The 23,921-nt window shown below is 38.3% G+C and overlaps 2 protein-coding genes across 10 annotated transcripts in view; one reads left to right on the forward strand and one right to left on the reverse strand.

Moving 5' to 3' along the window:
• ryr3 (ryanodine receptor 3) overlaps window positions 1–23,454 on the forward strand; it is a 117,621-nt gene extending 94,167 nt beyond the window's left edge. For 2 of the 7 annotated variants that reach the window (XM_017682105.2, XM_017682123.2), the window contains 32 exons: window positions 85–219; window positions 1,020–1,132; window positions 2,211–2,307; window positions 5,078–5,190; window positions 5,928–5,979; window positions 6,071–6,130; window positions 7,089–7,188; window positions 7,287–7,366; window positions 7,474–7,550; window positions 7,637–7,710; window positions 9,718–9,735; window positions 10,557–10,637; window positions 10,809–10,897; window positions 11,525–11,653; window positions 11,798–11,902; window positions 12,023–12,104; window positions 12,237–13,534; window positions 13,647–13,684; window positions 14,540–14,708; window positions 15,150–15,236; window positions 15,399–15,584; window positions 15,733–15,863; window positions 15,941–15,983; window positions 18,307–18,434; window positions 18,525–18,585; window positions 18,679–18,825; window positions 18,935–19,069; window positions 19,234–19,390; window positions 21,354–21,418; window positions 21,917–22,017; window positions 22,155–22,206; window positions 22,313–23,454. In XM_017682105.2, the coding sequence (XP_017537594.1) occupies window positions 85–219; window positions 1,020–1,132; window positions 2,211–2,307; window positions 5,078–5,190; window positions 5,928–5,979; window positions 6,071–6,130; window positions 7,089–7,188; window positions 7,287–7,366; window positions 7,474–7,550; window positions 7,637–7,710; window positions 9,718–9,735; window positions 10,557–10,637; window positions 10,809–10,897; window positions 11,525–11,653; window positions 11,798–11,902; window positions 12,023–12,104; window positions 12,237–13,534; window positions 13,647–13,684; window positions 14,540–14,708; window positions 15,150–15,236; window positions 15,399–15,584; window positions 15,733–15,863; window positions 15,941–15,983; window positions 18,307–18,434; window positions 18,525–18,585; window positions 18,679–18,825; window positions 18,935–19,069; window positions 19,234–19,390; window positions 21,354–21,418; window positions 21,917–22,017; window positions 22,155–22,206; window positions 22,313–22,408 (4,299 nt within the window). In that variant the 3' untranslated portion in view covers window positions 22,409–23,454. Of the gene's footprint in view, window positions 1–84; window positions 220–1,019; window positions 1,133–1,536; window positions 1,637–2,210; window positions 2,308–5,077; window positions 5,191–5,927; window positions 5,980–6,070; window positions 6,131–7,088; window positions 7,189–7,286; window positions 7,367–7,473; window positions 7,551–7,636; window positions 7,711–9,717; window positions 9,736–10,556; window positions 10,638–10,808; window positions 10,898–11,524; window positions 11,654–11,797; window positions 11,903–12,022; window positions 12,105–12,236; window positions 13,535–13,646; window positions 13,685–14,539; window positions 14,709–15,149; window positions 15,237–15,398; window positions 15,585–15,732; window positions 15,864–15,940; window positions 15,984–18,306; window positions 18,435–18,524; window positions 18,586–18,678; window positions 18,826–18,934; window positions 19,070–19,233; window positions 19,391–21,353; window positions 21,419–21,916; window positions 22,018–22,154; window positions 22,207–22,312 lie in introns of all 7 variants that reach the window. The other 5 variants (XM_037537722.1, XM_037537723.1, XM_017682114.2 and 2 more) reach the window with 3 other exon arrangements.
• aven (apoptosis, caspase activation inhibitor) overlaps window positions 13,374–23,921 on the reverse strand; it is a 36,428-nt gene continuing 25,880 nt past the window's right edge. Inside the window, exons 6-7 of one of the 3 annotated variants that reach the window (XM_037537724.1) lie at window positions 23,709–23,909; window positions 13,374–13,511 (exon numbers count right to left, since the gene is read on the reverse strand). In XM_037537724.1, coding sequence (XP_037393621.1) covers window positions 23,725–23,909 — 185 coding nt within the window. In that variant the 3' untranslated portion in view covers window positions 13,374–13,511; window positions 23,709–23,724. Of the gene's footprint in view, window positions 13,512–23,236; window positions 23,910–23,921 lie in introns of those variants that run through there. The other 2 variants (XM_017682171.2, XM_017682166.2) reach the window with 2 other exon arrangements.

Raw genomic sequence — 23,921 nt, forward strand, 5'->3', positions numbered from 1 at the left:
AGTTGTTACTACATTATAAGATTAGTAAGGGAATAATAAGCCTAAAATGTAATAGGTTAATAAAACCATCTGTCGATGTTACAGACAGAGGACCCAGCAGTGCAGTGGCAGCTGAACCTCTATAAGGATGTGGTAGTGAAGAGTGAGGAACCTCCAGATACTGAACACACTGTGGAGAGAATACAGGGCATCTCGGCTGCGGTCTTCCATCTGGAGCAGGTTAGAGACATTTCTACATGCAGGCCCTTCACCACTTCATGATTTTTACTAAATGCACAAATCCAAGCCTACATTGCGGTGAATGCTCTCCCGTTTCATTTGTCCATCTTTTAGTGAATCATTAAAATGAAATCGGAATTGTCAGTTGTCACTCACTCAAGCTTAACTTTTCAACAAGGCTTTTGAAGTAGTGCCATAAAAGAATCACTTTTTTGTTCACTGATAAATCTTTCTTTTAAAGAGGCATTAAACTTTAACTGAAGAGGTGCCTAAACCCAGTTTAATAATGTGTTTCTTATGTTATGAAGTGCTCTGTAGGACAGTGCTGCATCCCTCAGCATGAGTGATCTGACAGAACACACCATTTTATTTTTATAGTTTTATGTTTTTGTTCATTAGTGTTCCCTCACTACAGTACCTAGCATAAGACACAAAGACATTATATAAACAACATCATATAAATCAAGACATGTCATTAGAAGGGAATTTTCTAATCTTGAAAATGGAAAATCTCACTCTAGAGACTACTACAGCACCACTATGGAATGCAAGATTACAACAGATAAATCAGTGGTTATATTTTCATTTTGGCCAGTCTCCATGTTAAGAGCCATTTTTGTAAATGAGATCTGCAAAGGTGACAAATCTGTATGTTTATATCAATTTTATACCATATAGCAGTTTTATACCAATTACTTTTTTCTAGAACCATGCATTCAAGCCAAGAGCTGCTGAGGAGCCTTTATTTATAAGAGTCAAGATGTACTATAACATGTTCATGTCAATGATTTTCTCTGCAGGTGGAACAGCCTCTGAGGAATAAGAAGCTGGTGTGGCAGAAGCTGCTGTCGAAACAACGCAAGCGCGCTGTGGTTGCCTGCTTCCGCATGGCACCACTGTATAATCTACCAAGGTACCAACTCTGGAGCCTTCTACCTTTCATCAAACTGCTTCTTCAAAAGAGATGCCTACTTTTCATGTTATGGACACTTAGGTGGAATACAGTTCTGTTAGTGTTTTCAGTTAGTCAGTTTACTTATACTCCGTTACCCCAGAGCAGTACCTGGCGTCCCACCCATGTGGCTTACCTGTTTATTATTTACTTTAGAATACCTGTCAAACAAATCAGATTGCACCGCGTGCAGATTTGATTTGTTGTACCTTGTCCGCTTTCCTATTTGCAACCCAACATGATCTTAGCTCCCCTTATTTTGTAACTTACCACATGACAAAATGAAAGTTTGGGTATTATACATTTTGCAGTATGACTTAGTCCTAAAATTTCTTCCTGTTTGTTGTCTCTACAATATACTTCAGATACAAAAATAATAATTACTTCCTGAATGGCTATGGGTACGTTTGGCTGGAAAAGGTGTACCAAACCTCCAGCTTTGACCGTCTGTTCTCCATGCTAACGGTAATGTGAGACTAAAAGACCTCATGTTCCCAACATCTTCCTCCAGTCCATTTTCCAACCTAAGGACTGAGCACAAACATTCAGTTTCTACTTCTGAATGGTCACCTTCCAGTTTCATGTGCTCCCCTTTGCTATTACATTAGTGACGTAAACCTGTGAAAAAAAATCCACACTGCAAATAGCTAATATGGTGAGAATCAGGAATCAATGTTATTTACTCCAGTACATTTAAGACTGGCTATAAAATTGTGTCTTGACTTTTTATACAGTTAACCCTTTAAACTGCTGGCCTGTTGTTACTGTTATTAATTATTCAGTAATTACTATGACACTAATATGTAAGTTATGTTGTTAGTGCCAGCACTTGCAGTATAAGGGGTTATTATTTGATCTGTGCTGATTTCCTGGGTTTCCTCTTTAAACGATCAAGGTGGCCAGTCAGATAAGGCCATGGGCCGTACATTCCTCTCACCCCCTCACCCGAATGCACCTACTTTCCTTCCTCCCATTTTTGCCCTCCCTCCTTACCCTGCCTCTTCTCCGTCCTAACCTCCCTCTCCCCCCAACTCTTCAGGCATCGCTCTATTAATCTCTTCCTCATGGGCTATCAGAAACTTTGGATAGTAGCAGAGGAGTACTCCTTTGAGGAGAAGCTAGTGCAGGACCTGGCAGTAAGTACTGGGCTGGCCTCAGTGCTGCCCCGTGTGCCGTGTGTGCCTGCTGTTTGCCTCGCGGCCAGCACCTTGCCTGCCGAAACGCGGGAGCGCACCCCTGCCCGCCTCGCGCTCTCCTCCCGGTTTGGCTCCCCCAGTTGTGTGGCGTTCTACAGACAGAGGCACAGCAGACAGGCCCTGCATGAGTTTCGGCTGAGCCTCAGCCCTCGCCACCTCTCTAGAGCAGTCTATCTCAGCACAGCAGTGGTAAGAGGGGCGGCCACCCCCCCACACTCTGCCTCTCTGTTTGGGTATCATCTTTCTTTCGTAAGTCTGGTACTGTAAATTGTGAGAGTCGGTGGCATGTTCACCTCATCTAGAAATCATGTCTCTGTGTAGGTTCAGGCAGTACAGTTGCTATTAAAGTTACACAAATGAATCTTAAAGGGCCCATATTATGGCTGAATGATATGGGGAAAAGTCAGATTGCGATATTTCAGGTTTTTGTGACAAATAAAAATAAAAATGTCTAAAAAAGTTAACCAGGCAAACTATTACCAAATGGAGCTAAGAAGTGATATAGTTAAAATGGTGTGTTTGCAGGCAGTAGTAGTTAAAATGATGGTTAGGGCAGTACAATATGGACAGAATACAATATAGCAGTTATATTACTACATTCATCAGTTGCAATATATCTTTCATTATACAACAGTTGGCCACACAAGCTGATTGGTTGACAAGCATTCTAACTGTGTTTTATTTTTCACAATCACTCTGCTGAGACCTCGTTGCTAGGCAACGATTTTGACAGCTGTAGGAGACACTCGAGACATTTGAATGTTTTTACTTCTTTGTTCAAAAACAGAAAATGGACACTTTTAAGATCACATCTGACCTACAGCCAGTCAGACTCTGAAGATGAGATTACACTAAATTCCTGAACTGTTAGTTGGTCTGTGTGGAGCTGGAGAACAAACTGCTGGCTGTGCAGCGAGTGAGCAGAGCTTGTTACTGTGATGTAGCAACGAGCTGCTTGTTAAGGAACTATAATTTGGCGTAAGGAATTGCTAACATTAAAACATATTAAATGCACTCCCTCTCGTATTCTACTGCTTAAATATGTTGGAAAAAAACATTAACCCTTGAATTGATGTCACACAAGAAAACATTTAGTCAATATATCATTTGAATTCTTTGATATTGGTATTGCGAAGGCAAGTGTCATGATAATGACTAACAAATCATATTCTGCCGCTTTAGCCCATACTCTAAATTTTTCTTGTAATTTTTTTCCTTGAAGTCCAAATGTTTGTGTGGTTTCATGTACCAAAAGCAGTCTTAATTTATTCATATTTTTAATTTCATTTTAAATCAAACAGGCTGTTTTTGTTCCTCTGTATATGTGAACGACCTTTGTTCTGATTGGCTGCCCTATGTCTGAGCTGAAACATGGAACAAACTGTTTAGTTCTAACTGAAATACTCAGGGTTGTTCAATGGATGTAAAGACTTTGCAATGATTGATTTACATATTGATAGCCAAAAACAGCACAACGTTTACAAATTTTCCCCACATCTTCAAGTACAATAACTTTGCTTATACATTGTCTGCTGTAACAACACTATTTATCACATGAATGGGCGGACTGAACTGCTTTAAGCTGAACATGCAATCTTATGTAAATTGGTAGGGACGTCACAACCAAGATTTATTCAAAACAGGCTAGGTTTTTTTGCTGCTTATTACCCCACATACAAACTGTGTTAACTGAGAAGAAAACAGTAGGTTTTCAAACCACATAAAAGAAAGGAAAATTTCAGTTATCTGTGATATGGGCCCTTTAAAATGTGTACATTGCGGCAAGGACATTTAAAGAAGTGTTTAGTTTAACTCAAATATTAAACATTAGAAGCTCAAACATGCTATAGTTTAATGTGCAGTATTACTGGATTCGAAGTACAGCCTACTAACTACTAATATTAGCAAAATGGTTTAACATTGTAAAAGCACAATATTAATTCCCAATTATCACTATACATCTCTGAACATGCACTGCACTGCCATTTTCATTGCTATGTGATCACACAGTTATGCATGTCTACCATGAGCTGGTCATTGACCCCTAATGGCACCATCCCTTGGACACAGTCCTGGAGCATCGCATCAGGCAATGACCATGCTCTGTCCAGCATGACACCTAAACCAATGCCTCTCAGCTTCAGTCCTAGAAAATGCATGAAACTACACTCTAGCACATCTGAATCAAGTGCCCAGTTTCTCTTTACCTTTCAAACTGAATCAGACATTGTACCATAAGCAAAGAGAAATCTAATGGTTCCATAGGACCAGGGATGAGAGACATTGTGTTAATAAGCATTTAAGTGTGCCATCATGTGAAAGTGAAAATATAACTGCATGTGAGTTACGTGTGGATCACATGGGCTCGCTTGAAGAGACAGAAAGCACAAATATGAAAACAGTACAGAGTCAGTGCATTGTGTCAGAGGAACTCTGGAGACAAAATCAAGTGAATTGCTTTGATGTCCTGACCAGACAGCAATGATTAATGTTGTTTGATTAGGTCAGTGTGAAAAATGTGGTAGAATTTACTTTTTGTGCTACATAACCAAAGCTCCTCAGTGGTCTGTGACAGGATAGGGGGTGAGTTTGGTGGTGTGTGTGAACATGCCAGAAAGAGACAAAGGTGTCTTAACAAGAGCTTAAATTGTACATTTGCAAAATGATGGATGAAGAACAGGCTTATTGACTTGGATGGCTTTCCCTGCAGAAAACCCCTATGGTTGTGGAAAAGGAAGAAGAGGAAGCAGAGGCTGAGGTTCAGCCAGATCCTCTCAACCAGCTCATCCTCCACTTCAGTCATAATGCCCTCACTGAGAGAAGGTGACATGCAGCCCTCAATACATACATGTGTAAATAAGATTTTTTTATGTACCCTATATGTTCAAAAGTCTGTAGACACCTGCTCCTTGGTATCATTTTTAAACTTCAGTTCGTTTGTCCTTTAGTTTCAACCTGAGACCCACACCCACAGGTGATATACAAAGTAGGTTAAGCTGGTCACAGCTATTGGTATTTTGCTATGTTGCATTCTGAGTGGCTATCTGCACATCCATGTTGTGCATATTGTTTGACGTGTGTTCTGCTTTGCAGCAGTAACAGCCTCTACACTTCTGGGAAGGCTTCACACCAGATGTTTGAACACTGCTGTGAGGATTTGATTGCATTTAGCCACAAGAGCTTTAGTGAGGTCAGGCACTGATGTTGGATGAATAGTTCAGAACCACAAAACCAAGTCATCCTAAAGGTTTTGGATGATTCTCTCTCACTCCAGAGAATGCATTTCCACTGCTCTAAAGCCCAGTGCTGGAGGGTCTTTATACCCCTATAGCTGATGTATGAGGTACATAAATATATAGGCTTTTTTGTGGAGATTATGCAAGCTGTATATGTGTGATTATACACCTCTTGTCAATGGAGCAGCTTAAAGTAGCTAAATTCACTAATTAGAAATGAGAAATTCACTAATTAGGTGTCTGGATACTTTTGGTCATATAGTGTACAATTTCTTTATGAATCATAGAAAAAAAATCATACTGTTTTCTTAAATTTCTCTGTAGTTTCCTGGAACAAGATCCCTTGTATATTGCTTATGCAGATATGATGGCAAAGGTATTTCACACTGTCTGTATTTTAACCACTATAATTAACACAGAAATTACTGTCATTTTCATGAAATGTTTACCAAATGGTTCATTTTCAGAGCTGTGCCGAAGATGAAGAGGAGGAGGAGGAGGAAGAGGGAAAAGAAAAAACATTTGAGGTATGTCTGTGATCTGATGTTCCTTCGTTTTACTTATGAGAAGAGCTCAAACTATGGAAACAGTAGAGGAAAGAATGTAGACAAATCTTTCTGGTGTGGTGATATTTTACCATCCATGTCAAACCATGAAAGACCTTAGGTGTGTTTATATTACTGAGTTGCCTTGAGTACTTTAGAGTAGTTCAAGGCACCTCAAATTAAACTGTTAGTGATTTGTAAAGTCTTTGCATCCTACTTTACAACAGTGGTTCTCAAACCTCAGGCACCCCGAGATGGTTCACATTTTTCCCCATCCCTATAGGTTGTTAAATGGGATTGAGCAAAACGTGGGCCATCTGGGGACAGCTGAGGTCCAGTTTGAGAACCACTGCTTTACAAAATACAGGACTGCAAAAGTCAGTGACCACTCTTAATATATTTAATTTAGCTCTTGTTTACACAGTAACTCACAATAGAAGATTAGCACTTGTACGGTAATATCATACCTGACTCCTCTCACACATACACACTGTCACGCATTTAGACAACCATACTTGAAGACATATGCACAAATATTCATTTGAGAATAAAAAAGTATTTGAGGTGCAAAGTAAAAGAGATTTCAAAAGAGATTAGACATAAAATAAACCATTTGCATATGAAGGGGAAGTTAAAGAAAAGGCTTGAAGCTGAAAAGCTCAAAAAGAATTGAAGTTGTGACAAAGGCAAAGTTTGAAAATGTTTATATTTATTTATTCATTAGGGCATCTGTGTAATACTCTGTTAAATATTTCCTGCATTTTTTCAGATGCTGAAAAATTTATAACTTGTACTTTTTGCTTTGACTGGAAATTAAACACACAAAGGATGGTCTCTGACATATTCACAGTACTATAGGCAGTACAATCATACAGATAACAAGCATGTCTTTAATGTTTTAATTTGATGTTACAATGTGCATGCATGTTTGCCTTCACAGGAGAAAGAGATGGAGAAGCAGAAAATTCTGTACCAGCAGGCCAGGCTGCATGCACGTGGAGCTGCTGAGATGGTGCTCCAGATGATCAGTGCCAGTAAAGGTGAGTAACTGTTTCTTTCCCTTTACCTCTGTCAACCTAACCGTTATTAAAAATACATTTAAAAGCGCTTCATCTAACTAGTGTTTGTTTGATTTCAGGGCGACTTGGCCCCATGGTCACTTGCACTCTAAAACTGGGCATCTCTATTCTTAATGGAGGCAATGTGGTTGTTCAGCAGGTACATTTGATGTGTAGCAAAATCACATCAGTGTATTTATATAACAGAAAATGTTGCTCACAGAATCGTTTTACATAATAATTTTCTTAATACGTATATATCTTTAGAAAATGCTGGACTACCTAAAAGAGAAAAGAGATGCTGGTTTTTTCAAGGGTTTATCTGGACTCATGCAGTCTTGCAGGTGGGTGATCTTACAAACCTACTTACATCCCCCAGTTTAATTGCACAGTCATTTTTAATTTGGTGTACTGTCCTTCTGTCCTTTAGTGTATTGGACTTGAATGCATTTGAGAGACAAAATAAGGCAGAGAGCCTTGGAATGGTGACTGAAGAAGGGTCAAGTAAGTTCATGCCATTTAACACTCATGATGAAGAACATGATATCTCTCATAATCATTCCTGCTGAGCCATTGATTTACTTTCCTCATTCCATCACAAACAGCATTTAGATAATGGACAGCAATTGAATTTGATTGTCAACATTCAGTGTTTTGACCTTCTAGTGTTCAGCACTCACTACATCTGCTGAACAGTTACTCTGTTACTAGTCTCTCTTCCAGCATTCCTCAGCAGTGCAGTGTCTGGAAATGATTCAATTTCAAAATGGAATTGAATGGAGTGGATCATTTTTGGCACCCTCCAGCTTGAATGAAAACATCTGTGTTTGAGCGGCTGCACTACTTTTCTTTAGCTTTAATATTTGGCAGGAGTGAAATGACAGACTACAGTTGAAGTCATACTGTCTTAGTGATTACGTCCATTATAACAGGCAAACAAGAAAACACTTTATTTCATTTCCAGTCAAAACATCAGACTTTCTCAGCACCAAGAAAAAACAGAAACCATATTTAACAGAAAATTACACACAAGGCCAAATAACTAAATATAATACACTTTTTTCTGTATTAAGTGTGCCCACTTTTCAGGAGTCCACATGTCAAATGCCCTTCGTTGTTTTAGTGCAGACTTTCTTTTTTGTCTATTTTCTTTTCTCAGTAAAATGGCTTCTTGACAGGTACACATCCTGTCAGGCTCATGGCCTTGAATAGTCTTCTTACTGTGGAAGGATGGACAGAAACACCTGTGGATTTTTTCAGATTTGAATCAAGAGTGGAGCTTGAGTTGCTAAGTCTTATTTTCTCAAAATCTTTTAATAGTAAATCAATAAGTCCAGTTTTAGACTTTTTTTTTTAACATATTTTCTTTGATTTTCTCCTCCATTATGCAGGTAGGATCTTATAACATATATGTCTCATATATGTTAAATATATTTTTCCTACATTTTGCTGACACTGAAAACAACAAGTACAGTGTACTTAAAGGCCATTTTGACTGGAAACTAAATAAACAAAATGGTGCCTCATTGTCATAATACTGTAGCTTCCTACATATTTGACCAATTTTCTATTATAACTCAATGTGACAGTTCTACAATTACATTACTAATGCATTACATTGTAATTAATGCTGCAGTAATGTAATTTACAAAAGAATAACTGCTTATGCTTATGTAGTCTGTGTGGTGTCCTTAACATGCTTTCCAGTATGTATATTTAGCCGTTTCTATTTAGCCCCTTATATGCTGAAGGCCTGCTTCCTCACTCTTAGAACTTAAGAATAATTAGTCAGTTAAAAGTATCACAAGTCAGTTTTGGACACAGGATAGAAGTTGATGTTCTTCAAACAGTTTTATATAATAAAAAAAAAAAAAAATTTGCACAAATATTCCTAATTTAACTAATGGTTATTTACGTTGTCATTAAAACAAGTTAAGAATTATTATTAAAATGAAATCATCATTATCTAAGATGTGTTCAATATTTTAATGTCCGAATCAATTCCTATGTGAGATGATGTGGAATAATTAAGGGTGTCTGATGATGTCTTCTGTATTAGTTTTTATGAGGAGTACATTTTGTAAGGAAAACAATGAAGGATGTTAAATAATTATAGTGTTTACATACAAATACAGCTTGTTTTTGTGCAAAATACAGACTGTACTTTCAGACATTCACGTTAAAGCAGTAATTTATTATAAGCTGCATGATGACTCACCACAACTAATCCAATTCTCCAGAAGACCTAACTGTCATGATGTAACATTGTTTCATAACCTACTATACATTGAACTGTTGTGTGGTGCTCTGAACAACTTATCCAGTCTCACCTTCCATTAAGCACATTCCTACCCCCAGTCGAGCTTTCTGTTTAGTTTAGCTGCATGTGTATGTTCCTTAATTAGAATTTTTATCTATCACATTCTCTCATTTTGTCTGAAATCCAGTGTCTTCTCCTTTGCTTATGTCTGCTTTCTTTGTCTTCTATCATTTTATACTCTTGGATGGCAGTCAACGTGAGTGAGCGGGGTAAATACAGTTTAGCTACTCCTCATTTTGCTATGCTGTCACTCGGCATGTCTCCATTTTTAAACCATCTCTTCCCTCATCCCCCTACCTCCAGTGTCCTGGATGCACTATCCTGTTAAACTCTTCTGAAGGAATTAATGCATGCTGACACACAGAACTAAAATAAAAAGCCAGGTTCTTTCACCTTATCCTGGTACCTAACTAGTGCTTATTCATTTAATGAGTCTACGTTGGCTCCTACGTTAACATGACTAACCACCTATTCCTGCATTGCGTCTCAGCAGATTAATACCTGTTCACAGAGGCCTACCTCCAGATAGACTTTCAAAGCTACAAAATGAGCAGTGACTTTTTCATATCTGTGAATCTGGGGCTTATTCACAAAGCTAGTTTTGTGTATGACTTTCACAAATATGACATAGTATATGTAACAGTTTCATAGTACTGTTTCACTCCCATATTTTCTTGTCAGTAATGGAAGAATTGTCATTTCTTAAAGCAAAACCACATGTTTACTTTTACTACCGTATTTGGGTATTTTTCCAGTACTGTCCCTATGGTTACACTATGTGATACTTGTGAAAGAAACCTTGCTAACCCCAGCTTCTTGAAATCTCTGTTAGTTGTGCATATTAATCTCCAAGCATTTCTTTCTCCAGTCAGCTCTTTGGATGCAGTTGCAAGTCTGCAATCTAAAGTTCATCTTAAGTGCTGTGAGGTCGTAATGAAGCAAGATCTTGTGCTTGCTGGATATTCATGGTGTTTCTTAGCCTCTAATGTGATTCAGTAATGATTTCTGTTTTTGTCTTTCATCTTTCAAGGTTCCAAAGTACTACAAAATGATGAGTTTACGAAGGATTTATTTAGGTTTTTGCAGCTTCTCTGTGAGGGCCACAACAATGGTAAGACCCTTACATATATGCTTCAGACTGAGATTCACTGGAGTGCTTCTACCCTTTCTTAACTAAGTGATAGCTTTAGCCCAAACTGAACTGAATTATGAATTACTAATTATACCATTTACTAATGCTGTCCCATTAAGGAACTGTTGTTTTTTTTTATAACCTTAACAGATTTCCAGAACTTTCTGCGAACTCAGACAGGAAACACAACTACAGTTAATATCATTATTAGCACAGTGGACTACCTGCTACGTCTACAGGTAACATTCATTTAAGAGTTAATATCTTACACATATATACGCACTAAAAATACAACAGTTCAAAGTTACATACTCTAGAGAGGCATTGATGATTTTTATGACTGATTTACAATCTCTTTACAACCAAAAGCTGATGCCCCCCGCTTTTTGCTGACTTTTATTAACCTCTTACTTATTTATTTTTAAACCTAAACCTCATTGTGTGAAATATATAAACACATGAAAAACACTAACACATTTCCAGTACTTTTCTATTAGCCAAAGTCACAATATAAATAAAATCATTTACTCTTTAATGTGCCAAAGTGACATTTTTAATTCTTAAATGAAAAATCAGTCGCCTATTTAAATAACATGAATCTAATAAAGTAGTACATCGAAAGTAAGAGGCAACTGGCTATTTAGCTTATATAATTATGCTACATAATTTTGGTATAGGTGTATCACCAGCACTGGTGTATCATGCAGCATGATTACAGTTACCTGGCTCAAGCCAGATACATTATAAAATGACCACAGAGGTTAGACAGAATCAAAATAATAAATTGGCCAATTGTATGTTAGTAGCAAAAATCTGCCAATCGTACATCCCTAGATCTAATGGTGAAACTTCGTTTTGGCTTCTAGGAGTCCATAAGTGATTTCTACTGGTATTACTCCGGAAAAGATGTCATTGATGAGCACGGACAACGTAACTTCTCCAAAGCCCTGGCAGTAGCTAAACAGATATTCAACTCACTCACTGAGTACATTCAGGTAATGTTGATCAGACTGAAGAATGCACTGCAGAAACTTGTCACTGGAGTACAAATTACTTACTTAGCACAAGATGCTTAACAAAGCTTTAACAAAGTCTGTGATTATTTTTGCATGACAGTTCTGTTATAATTTCTTTCTTAGGGCCCTTGCATTGGGAATCAGCAGAGTCTGGCTCACAGCAGGTTGTGGGATGCTGTAGTTGGATTCCTGCATGTTTTCGCCAACATGCAAATGAAATTATCACAGGTAATCCTCCATACACTGTAAATGTGTAGCCCTTTTATTTTGAGATTTTCTTTTTATGCAAATGTATACAATAAATCTTTTAAAGTCTTGAGTTATTGTCCCATTTTGCTTTTTTAATAGGATTCTAGCCAGATCGAGCTGCTAAAGGAACTAATGGATTTGCAGAAAGATATGGTGGTCATGATGTTATCTCTTTTGGAGGGTAAGCACTCTGATATTTATTTATGAAACAAAGCCAGAGGGTGTCTATTTAGTACATGGTTTATACAAATACATATGTTAAAAAGGGTAGCAGCAGACTATATATAAAGGACATTTAATTATCTGCTTATAGGTAATGTGGTGAATGGCACAATCGGTAAGCAGATGGTCGACACCTTAGTTGAGTCCTCAAGCAACGTGGAAATGATCCTCAAGTTCTTTGACATGTTCCTGAAGTTGAAGGATCTTACTACCTCTGACAACTTTAAAGAGTATGACCCAGAAGCAAAAGGAATTATTTCTAAGAAGGAGTTCCAGAAGTCAATGGAGAGCCAAAAGCAATACACACAGTCTGAAATCGAGTTTCTTCTCTCTTGTGCCGAGGCCGATGAAAACGACATGTTCAACTACAAGGAGTTTGTGGAACGCTTCCATGAGCCAGCCAAGGACATTGGCTTCAATGTGGCTGTGCTGCTCACCAATCTATCTGAGCACATGCCTCATGATTCACGTCTAGCCACCTTCTTGGACCTGGCTGAGAGTGTGCTAAGTTACTTTGAGCCCTATCTGGGCCGTATTGAGATCATGGGTGGCGCCAAGCGGATTGAGCGAGTCTACTTTGAGATCAGTGAGTCCAGCAGGGAGCAGTGGGAGAAGCCTCAGGTAAAAGAGTCCAAGCGACAATTTATCTTTGATGTAGTCAACGAGGGAGGCGAGAGCGAGAAGATGGAGCTGTTTGTAAACTTTTGTGAGGACACGATCTTTGAGATGCAGCTGGCTTCCCAGATATCTGAACCAGATGCTGTGGAACAACCTGAGGAAGAGGAGGACGAGCTACATAGTCTGTTGGAGGAGCTGACTGAGGGCGAAGATGGCTCCCAGGAGTCAGCTTCAGCATTCACTGTCGCCTGCACATCAGTGAAGAAGAAAATGTCCAAGTTCCGTCAAGCGCTGACTTTCAAGAGCATGCGGAAACAGTTCAAGAAGTTCAAGAAATTGACCATCAGAGAAATGATCACTGGCTTCTTTTCCTTCTTCTGGATGCTCTTCACTGGATTCTTCAAAGGCATTTTTGGCTTGATCTTTGGATTTTTCCATATCATATGGTCCTCAATGTTTGGTGGAGGCCTTGTTGAGGGAGCTAAAAACATGAAGGTTACAGACATCTTGGGCAACATGCCTGATCCCACACAGTTTGGAATTCATGGTGATGTACTGGAAGCAGAGAAAACCGAGAGTGGTGATTTAGTGGTGTCTATGGAAATGGTACAAATGGCTGGTCCTGGAGAGAAGTTAGAGGCCGATGCTATCGTAGATCTCATAAGTGCACCGTCTAAGAGAGAGGGAAAGCATGGACCTGAGCCAGGACTGGGGGATGTCTCTGAGATCATGACAGAAGCCAGTCCCCCTGTTGAGAAGAAGAAAAGTCAGGTCTGCTTTTTTCAGTACACAACACTGAAATGTAATACATGCTTTGTTTTCATCTGTGTCCTGATTTTAAATGATAGGATTAATGAAAGCATTTGTTTTGTGCATTAAACAGAAAGCTGCTGCAGAGGAGTCAGAACCAGAGAAAGCAGAGTAAGTCAGACAGCTTTGTACTTCGATAAACCATTACTGTGGAAGATCTGATCTTGCCTAGTGTCTAGGCCTGTGCTGCAGCAAAAACACAAACATTTTTCCCCATAAATAAAGCTTGATTGAGCATATCTGGATCACACTATAGAAGTGGATAAAATTGAGGACTAGATAAATGTTAATTATCTTTTAATCTTTGTGCTGCATTCAAAATAAACGTAAAAATGTTGAATCAGTAATCACAGGAAATTGCTAATTTAAAAAAGCTTTTTTGACTGAGCAATAAAAAGATTTTTTACTGTTGTTTGATGGCTTGTAGTTACCAAGACATTTTGCAATTTCAATTTACAACATACATATCAGTGTGATGCATTATTTTTAGAAAAGAAATCATGAATTGACAACTGAATGTTACTACCAAAAAATATCAACACCAAAAAGGAAAAGGTTTATTATAGGTGTGTGTTAACAAATTGATCCAGACCAGAGAGATTAATTTTGTGTGTTTCAGCTGTGACATGAAAACTGAGGACAGCATCTTTTCAGCTATTGAAAAATTGAGCAAGTATATTTTCAGGGTGTTTTAATTAAATATTATTTTAAAGACTGGAGGAACATTTCCACTTAATCGTAGGGGAAATTTAAATAGCATATTAAATGAAAAGTTTCTAAAATCTGGCAAAAATTTGTGTTAAATATAGAGCAGCATATAAACATCAAATTTATCAAATAATTATTTAATTACATCTATTTAAATTTCCAATTTGTGCAATTTCAAACATGCTTATAACGGAGGAACAGTGTTTTTTTTTTCTGTGGGTAGAAACCCCCATATATAGATGTGTGTTTGAATTACAGCACAGAAAATCAGGAAAAAGAGGATAAGCCCAAAGAGGAACAGCCTGAGGAGCCACAAGTGGAGGAGAAACCAGCGCCAAGAAAACGGCGTGGCACAACAAAGGAGGAAGCTCCAGCATTCATGGCCAGCTTCTTTGCTGGCTTAGAAGTCTACAAGACCAAGATGCTTGTAAGGTTTTATACTAAAACCTGATTTATGCAGTTAAAGTAATTTTGTTTACAGAAATCCAAATACCCACAACCTGGAAGAAGAAGCGGCTTAGAAGATGTGTGTGTGTGTGTGTGTGTGTGTGTGTGTGTGTGTGTGTGTGTGTGTGTGTGTGTGTGTGTGAGTGTGAGTGTGAGTGTGTGAGAGAGCATTTTGTTATATTTTGAATTTACTGAACTTGTCAATATAAATTACTGTTCAAGCATTTGGAACCACTTGCCATGTAAACAGTTTTTATTTTGTATATATTTAATTAATTAGTTGAGCTAAATATTACTTTTAGTATTTAAAGTACTTAAAGTATTTTGGTGAAATCCAAATATCAGCAGCTTGTATGAATGAAACATACTCTGAAGATGCTATATGATGAAGTCAATCATTCAGTTAATTTTCCCTCTACAGAACTACTTGGCTCGTAACTTCTATAACCTCCGTATGCTGGCTCTGTTCGTGGCATTTGCAATCAACTTCATCCTGCTCTTCTACAAGGTGTTTTTCATTCAGCCTCTACTTTACATATATTCATCAAATTAAGTCAAATTAGCTGCATGCATTGAAACACTTTTCTGAGTAATTATGAAAATTGACTTGGAAATGACTGTTTTCCTGCATATATTTTTGAAGAGAATTCTAATGAGCTGTTGTTTTTAGGTGACTGGCGAAACTGACGAGGAAGAGGAGGGTCCATGGGGTAGTGATGATGATGAGGATGATGGTGATATGGAATTCTATGTACTTCAGGAGAACACTGGCTATATGGCACCCACTCTGACTTTCTTGGCTGTACTGCACACCATAATTTCTCTCCTGTGCGTGGTGGGGTATTACTGTCTGAAGGTATTTTCTGTTTCTATTGTCACTATACAGAATGTAGATTATCACACCAGTATACAGCAATAATACATTTTAACATATATTAAATAAACCAAATAATGAAAAATTAAGATACACCATATCTTTTCCCAATACCTCACGTTTATTGTAGGTTCCTTTGGTGGTATTTAAGCGGGAGAAGGAGATTGCAAGGAAACTTGAGTTTGATGGCTTGTACATCACTGAACAGCCCTCTGATGATGACATCAAAGGACAGTGGGATCGTTTGGTTATTGCTACTCCGTAAGGCGACTTAATTGCACTCTTAAATAAATCACCTACATTATCTATCTCTTCACACATCTCTTTTTCCATTTTAGGTCATTCCCCAACAATTACTGGGACAAATTTGTCAAGAGGAAGGTATGTATGTATGTTTAGAGTTTAAATGGGGAGAGCAGTGCACAACTTAACACACACACATTATTTATAATATATATATATATATATATATATATATATACATACACATACACATACACACACACACACACAGAGAGAGAGAGAGAGAGAGAGAGAGAGAGAGAGAGAGAGAGAGAGAGAGAGAGAGAAACCTACAGATTTGTAACCTTTGTATTGGGCAGTTACTGTTTATGAACAGTTCAGGTCAAATATTACAACTTACTCTCTTGATGGAGTTAATTGTCACAGACTGAGAGGCTATTTGTAACAGTCTCAATATTTTATTTACATGACATTATGAATCTGTGCAAAAGACAAACTGTTTTGAAGTTTTATGAGGTGGATATGAACTTCTCTCATTGTTAATTTGGGGGATCTTAGTTGTAACACTATGTTTAAAAGCTGTGTGAAAGCTGTATTTTGTGTGGAGTCTGGAATGCTTCAAAAATGGTTCTATAGTATAGCCATTAATATTATTATTATTGTATTTTTATTGGTTTTTCAATAACACACAAATACAGAACAAAAGACAGATACAGCAACAAACACTCTTAAGCCCCTAAGTCCACCCCATCGCTATTCTAGCTAGCATACTTTATAATTCTGACTGATGCAGAGAAGAAAAAAAAAAAAGGGGGGTAAAAAAATAAAAATAATAATAATACAAAAAGATGGCTGCTGAATTTAGTGGGACGCGAAATGTGACATAAATGGTTGCCAGCATTTATAGTACCTCCTAGTTGACCCTCTAGTAGTGTGTTTCATATGCTCTAGTTTGAGATGTGCCATGACTTCTTTGACCCAATTTTTGTGAGATGGCGGCTCGGCCTTTTTCCACCTGCGAAGGATCATACGTCTAGCTAGTAGCGTGGAAAAGGCTACCACTTCTGATTGGTCTGAAGTTAGAAGTATGTCTGTTAGGGGGTTAGGTTTGAAATTTGTATTCCAAATATGTGAAAAGGTTTTAAAAATTCCCATCCAAAAGTCTAATAGTTGTGGGCATGTCCAAAACATATGACTAAGGGTGCCTGGATCTTTTTTACATCTAAGGCATGTTGGATCAGTATTGGGATATAATTTTGCAAGTTTACTTCTAGAAAAGTGTAACCTATGAAGAACCTTGAACTGCAGTAATCCATGTCTTACACACACTGAAGATGAATGCACCCACTGCACAGCCCTCTGCCAGGCTTCCTCTGAGATTTCCTCTCCTAATTCCTCCTCCCACTGTGCCTTTATATGATTCAGAGTAGGGGAGGCGACTCTTTGAATATTTTCATATAGGATGGATACCACTCCCCTGTCTAAAGGATTAATACTTAAACAATCATCAATCCAGTTCCTCTCAGGTGTTGTCAAGGATGGTGAGAAATATTTTTTAATGAAGCTGCGTACTTGGAGGTATCTAAAAAAATTTGATTGTGGAATGTCAAAGTCTGATTTCAACTGTTCGAATGAGATCAAACTGTTGCTTCTGAACAGGTCTTTTACACGACTGACACCCTTCCTCGCCCAAACTTGGAATGTAGAGTCAATAAGTGATGGAGGGAAGAGAGCATTTGCTGTAATAGGGGCAGAAGGGAGAGCCTGTCTCATGTTAAAATGAGTCCTAAACTGAGTCCAGATCTTCAGTGTACCACTCACCACTGGATTGTTGGTGGAAAGACATTTGCTAAGCGGTAATGTGGCACAGATAAGAGACAGCAGTGATACTGAGTTACAGGAACGTTGTTCCATCAGAGCCCAGGCTGGAAGTTCTTCATCTAATGGGTCTAAGTATAGCCATTAATGATTAAAATAATATAGGTTACTTATAATTCAGTAATAAAAAAATGAACAATGAATTTGTATTACTCTGTCATTGAGAAATAGTCATTAAGATTAGTTTGATGTGAAATTAAAAATGTACACTTTCTAATTTCAGATTTTTTTACAGTGGTGGTTATAGGAAGAGTCATGAAATTTGCAAGACAAATACAGCCATTTTATTTTCTATCTAAAACATCCAATGAACACACACGCGGCTTCTTGAGTTTTTATGTTATATTCTTTCTAAATCAGAAAGAATACATTTTCTTTGGGTACTATTTTGCCTCACAATGCATCAAATGGACTTCTCCATGAAAAATAAACTTTAATGCAAAACCTTCTCTCAGATCCATCGTAAAACAATAAACCACTCTGATGACTTTGTTTACATCTTAACAGTTAAATGTAGAAAAAAAACAAAAAACATCTGTGTGTTGGCTAGTTTGTGTCTTCACTCACTCGTATCACCCTTCAGGTCATCAACAAATATGGAGATTTGTATGGGGCAGAGCGCATTGCTGAACTCCTCGGTCTGGATAAGAGTGCACTCGACTTTGATCCCACTGAGGAAGCTGTGGTGAAGGAGGCCTCTTTGTTGTCATGGTGAGCCAGACTGTACAGATTAGAATAGCAAGCTGAGTGCATGTCTGCAGAGGTGCTTTTTGTAACACTATTATTCTTTTCCACATACAGGCTGAGCTCTATTGACACAAAGTACCATATCTGGAAAATGGGTGTTGTCCTTACTGACAATGTGAGTTTGAGAAAATGTGTAGATTCATAAAAACCCTATAATAAAAGTTACTACTCTTTTTAATTTTAACACCCATTGTGTCTCTCAATGCAGTCTTTCCTTTACCTGATCTGGTACACCACCATGTCAATTCTGGGCCATTACAACAACTTCTTCTTTGCTGCTCACTTGCTGGATATTGCCATGGGCTTCAAGACCCTGAGGACCATCTTGTCCTCTGTAACACACAATGGCAAGCAGGTAGGTTTCTACCACCAGGGGGCATGCATGTCTCAGATTCAACAAAGTAGGCTTTGTTTATCTGTAAGCTAAAGTTATAAACTGATATCTCTGTTCTTCATTTGAATAGCTGGTGTTGACTGTGGGCCTGCTGGCTGTTGTGGTCTACCTGTACACTGTGGTGGCCTTCAACTTCTTCCGCAAGTTCTACAACAAAAGCGAGGATGAGGACGCGCCTGACATGAAGTGTGACGATATGATGACTGTAAGTTAAAGCGAAAATCAGTTGCACTGCCAGAGCAAAATGATAGTGTTTGGGGTGCTTCTACTTTTAAAGCACAAATAAACTGATTATCAGTAATCTGTCGATGAATTAAATTGTTTATCTAGCAATCGTGCACTAAAAGATGCTAAATATCTGTTTCTCAGTGCTACCTATTCCACATGTATGTGGGTGTGAGAGCCGGTGGTGGTATTGGTGACGAGATTGAGGATCCAGCCGGAGACCCTTATGAGCTTTACCGCATCCTCTTTGACATTACATTCTTCTTCTTCGTCATTGTCATCCTGCTGGCCATCATTCAGGGTGAGTGCTACAGTCAGTGACAGAACTACTGACAATATACACTCACCGGCCACTTTATTATGTACACCTTGCTAGTAAAAGGTTGGACCCCTTTTGCCTTTAGAACTGTCTTAATTTTTCATGGCATACTTTCAACAAGTTGTTGGAAACATTCCTCAGAGATTTTGGTTGATTATTTGAGTTACTGTGGCCTTTCTATCATCTCGAACCAGTCTGCCCATTCTCCTCTGACCTCTCACATCAACAAGGCATTTTCGTCCACACAACTGCCGCTCACTGGATATTTTCTCTTTTTCGGACCATTCTCTGTAAACCCTAGAGATGGTTGTGCGTGAAAATCCCAGTAGATCAGCAGTTTCTGAAATACTCAGACCAGCCCACCTGGCACCAACAACCACGCCACGTTCAAAGTCACTTAAATCACCTTTCTTCTCCATTCTGATGTTCGGTTTGCACTTCAGCAAGTTGTCTTGACCACCTCTACATGCCTAAATGCATTGAGTTGCGGCCATGTGATTGGCTGATTAGCTATTTGTGTTAACCTAATAAAGTGGCCAGTGAGTGTATAACTACTAGGCACACCCGCTGATAAGCCCCAAGTGGGGTTTGAGCTCTTGCCGTATTGCCCTCAGACTGGCTCAGCCTCACCCCAGAAATAGAGCTTGTGGTTCATCACTCTTGACAGCCTCCTCTGATGCACTACAGACCACCTGTGGTGATTTCACCTATCTCTTACTTGTCATGGATGCATGGGGGGGGGGGAGGGGGGGGATCACAGCAATAACATCTTTAAGATAGTGTTTTGAAAAAGTGCCAATAACTTTCCAAAGTAAAATCTAAGCTCTAAAGAGCTTAGTTGAGCACAAATCTAAAAACAAAATCTAACTGGTCAAACAGGTTGGCTACGGTGTACGATTTTCTTATTGTACTTTTTTTGTCTGTGATCCAAAAAGAGAGTTTTTGGTAAATGTAGTATATTTTTATGAAAAATGAATGTTCTGTTTAATTTGATTGTGTGTGTGTGTGTGTGTAATTATACATTTTGATGGTCATTTGTTGAAATATTGGCCCATTTTATCACTTGGGGAGAAATTTACAAAAAAAATGTTTTGGACCAGAGACAAGAACAAAAAGGCCCTTACACAAAAAACTACAAGGAGATGGGAAAAAAATGGTACCACCTAATTCAGAACAAGTCAAATGACAAGAATATATGGGCAACTTGTACACACACACACACACACACACACACACACCTATTTTCTAAGCCGCTTCTCAGCCCTCTTTGCTGTGAGGCGACATCGCTACTCACCACGCCACCGTGCCGCCCCTGAGTAATATTAGAAATACAAATCTTTTCCTTTTTTTAAGTATTGGTTGGATAGGCAAAGAGGCCCAGCACAACATTTGATTTTTCAAAAATGTATAAAATTTTCTTATTGATGAATGAAATTAATGAAAATGGGTTAAGTAGGGTTATAAAAACTCACAGATTCATAGACATTGGATAGGACAGAGCAGACTGTTGAGTCCAGCTGTAAAAGGCGAGTGCTATACTAAAAATATATTATTATGCCGGCCTTTTGCAGATAAGATTGGACACTTCTTGCATAGAGGGTAACAGTACAACTTCATGGTTGATGTTTATAGTTCAGATCTTTGCTTAGGCACTAATGCCTGCTGCCTTACTGAGGAAAAACCTCAATACTGTATTTGGTTTCCTGTGAAACATGATTGCTATTCTCTTGATAAGAATGTCTTGTAAATATGCTATAAATTAAACTGTTTAATTCACAGTTTGCCCTCATCTCCCCCACCCCCCATTGTGCCCCCTGCTCCCCTAAATGATAATCAAGCACACAGGCCTGCTACGCAGCTAATAACAAAGAATGTTTTATTAGCTGCATAGAAGATCAAATGCTGTTCTCAACATGTAATGCAATGTCTTTTTATTCCAAACTAGGTTTGATCATTGATGCCTTTGGTGAGTTGAGAGATCAGCAGGAGCAAGTAAAGGAGGACATGGAGGTGAGAGCTGCCTACAAGTTTGAAGTATTTTGTATCACTGGATGATATGAACGGTTACTTTTCACTATCCAGACAATAGTGATATGATATTGCACTATACTAAAATATATATTATTATTATACTACACCTATTATTATTATTATTATTATTATTGACTACTACTACTACTACTTCTCTTCTCATAAAATTAGTGGGGAACCTTTCCAGCTTTCATTGAAGGCCTAAAGATTTCTAGGAATCTATAATTTTTAGTACTTGTTTAATAGAATCATCATGATGTATTAAATCTCTGCCTTGCCTGTAGTTATACTCTTACTAGCTTTTGGTTAAAAAGAGTTAACATCTTGACGTAACTAACAAAGGACAGAGGAATCAGTTGATCACGTTTTGATTTACAATGGAGGGGGAAAACATCACTATGCTCGGATACTTCTGTATCCTTCATACCCCTATTTTGTATGACAAAGTATTATTGACAATCTTTTCTCTTAATTTAGACAAAATGCTTCATCTGCGGAATCGGGAATGACTACTTTGACAGGACGCCACATGGCTTTGAGACTCACACCTTACAAGAGCACAACCTGGCCAACTACCTGTGAGTGCTGCCAATTCATTACTTCTTCAGACACATCATTCCCTCTCTGAAAATCTGCTGTGCCTTACTGAGCCATTATGTTTAATAAATGCTGTAAAATGTTCTGCAGTATGAAATCTTTGTGTTTCTCTTGACAGATTCTTCCTGATGTATCTCATTAACAAAGATGAGACTGAACACACGGGTCAGGTGTGTACATGCACTAATCCAGCTTCAGCAAAACAATGATAATCACTATTACATTTTATCAAGGTTGCACAACCATTCATGCCACTGTTACTGACTGTGTCTACAGGAGTCATATGTGTGGAAGATGTATCAGGAGAGGTGCTGGGACTTCTTCCCTGCTGGAGACTGCTTCCGCAAGCAATATGAGGACCAGTTGGGCTAAAGGGAGTAATTACAGCCCCCAGCCCAAACTATAATCAGATTACAAACCTGAACAAGAACCTCAAACTAGCTCTAAATCACATGCTGCTTACATTTCCTCTCAATCATTCAGAAACAATATGACAACATGACATGACTAAGAACTTCTTTTGGATAAAAACATTACGCCAAAAGAAACACAAAGAGTCCAACCTGTCAAAACATCATGTATGATATTTTAAAAACTACAGTGGTTCTTTTGGTGTTTTGCTCTCTTTTTCCATCTTCTGATACTCACATGTTGCACAATGAGATGTGTGAATAACCATTACAGGAACACTTCTCCCAAAAAAGCTGACAAATAATGAGCATGGCTGTCAGGACAAGTTAGTGCAATCATTCACATAATGCTAACAGGCACCTATTAGCGGTCATTCATTAAAAGCAAAGTTAGTATTTTTGAGTGAAGTATTCCTTCCACATGAGATATTTGACATGCTGAGTGAATGTCAGAACAGATATGCACAAAAAGTACTTTCTTTGTATTCACTAAGTGTAGAACTAAAGATTTAAGCTCATCTTGGGACAAAAACTGATGTATGTGCAATGCGGTTTAAGATGGCAAACCAAACCACAGGATGAGGAACATCGAATGCGGAATATATATATCCTTGAGCCCATTAGATTAGTTCATTAAGAGTCGAAGTGCCTTATGACGAAATCTATGCAAAACATTGTGCCCCTTCTCATATGTGTAGAAAGCCTGTATTTTAGTTTAGAATGACAGTCTTACCTAGGTAAGTTTTGTGCATTTAGTTGAAGTTGTTTTAAGTACAGAACACAACTGCTGTTATGTTTGGTTTCTTTTTAATCACAGAAACATGCTTGGCTGAACATCTCCCACAGCATTAGGAAGTCTATAGGAGAATCTGATACTAAGGACATCACAGCAACAAATTTATTGAACTGAAACAAGACAAAATTGTAAACAACTATTGTATGGCCACTTGTGAAATGTATTTAATTTTCGGGATGGGGAAAAACTAATAAAGTGAGCAATGCAATAAATCCCATGTCATTTACTGCACTGATTCAAGGGTCATAAACCATGTTGGACTGGTTTTGGAATATACCTGGAAGAGTTTCTACGGATCGCCGTCTTCTGTTTATGTAATGTAATACAGCAGCTGACCGTTAAGAAGAGGCCATTAATGTTGCTTATCCAGAGATTTTAATGCTGATACCAGCTCAGAGATGAGCTGTTGTATCAACAGGACCTCGTAAGCCTTTAGTGTAGTCTCGTTGTCTAGACCACTAATCACCTTTCACAGCAGTACTTCAGGAGATCATGCTGTCTAGCCAGTCCTCAAGATCCTCTTCAGTCATCTCCTGTTTTACTGAGGCACTTTCAGGCTTTACCTCTTCTGCTTTCTTCCTCTCTGCTTCTTCTTCTGCCTTCAACTGGTTGACTTCAACCACCTCTTCTTTCTTTTCTTCAACTGATGGTGATGAAACAATCAAACCTCAACAAATAT

This window comes from Pygocentrus nattereri, chromosome 4 (genome assembly GCF_015220715.1).
Source record: "Pygocentrus nattereri isolate fPygNat1 chromosome 4, fPygNat1.pri, whole genome shotgun sequence".
Classification (NCBI taxonomy): Eukaryota; Metazoa; Chordata; class Actinopteri; order Characiformes; family Serrasalmidae; genus Pygocentrus; species Pygocentrus nattereri.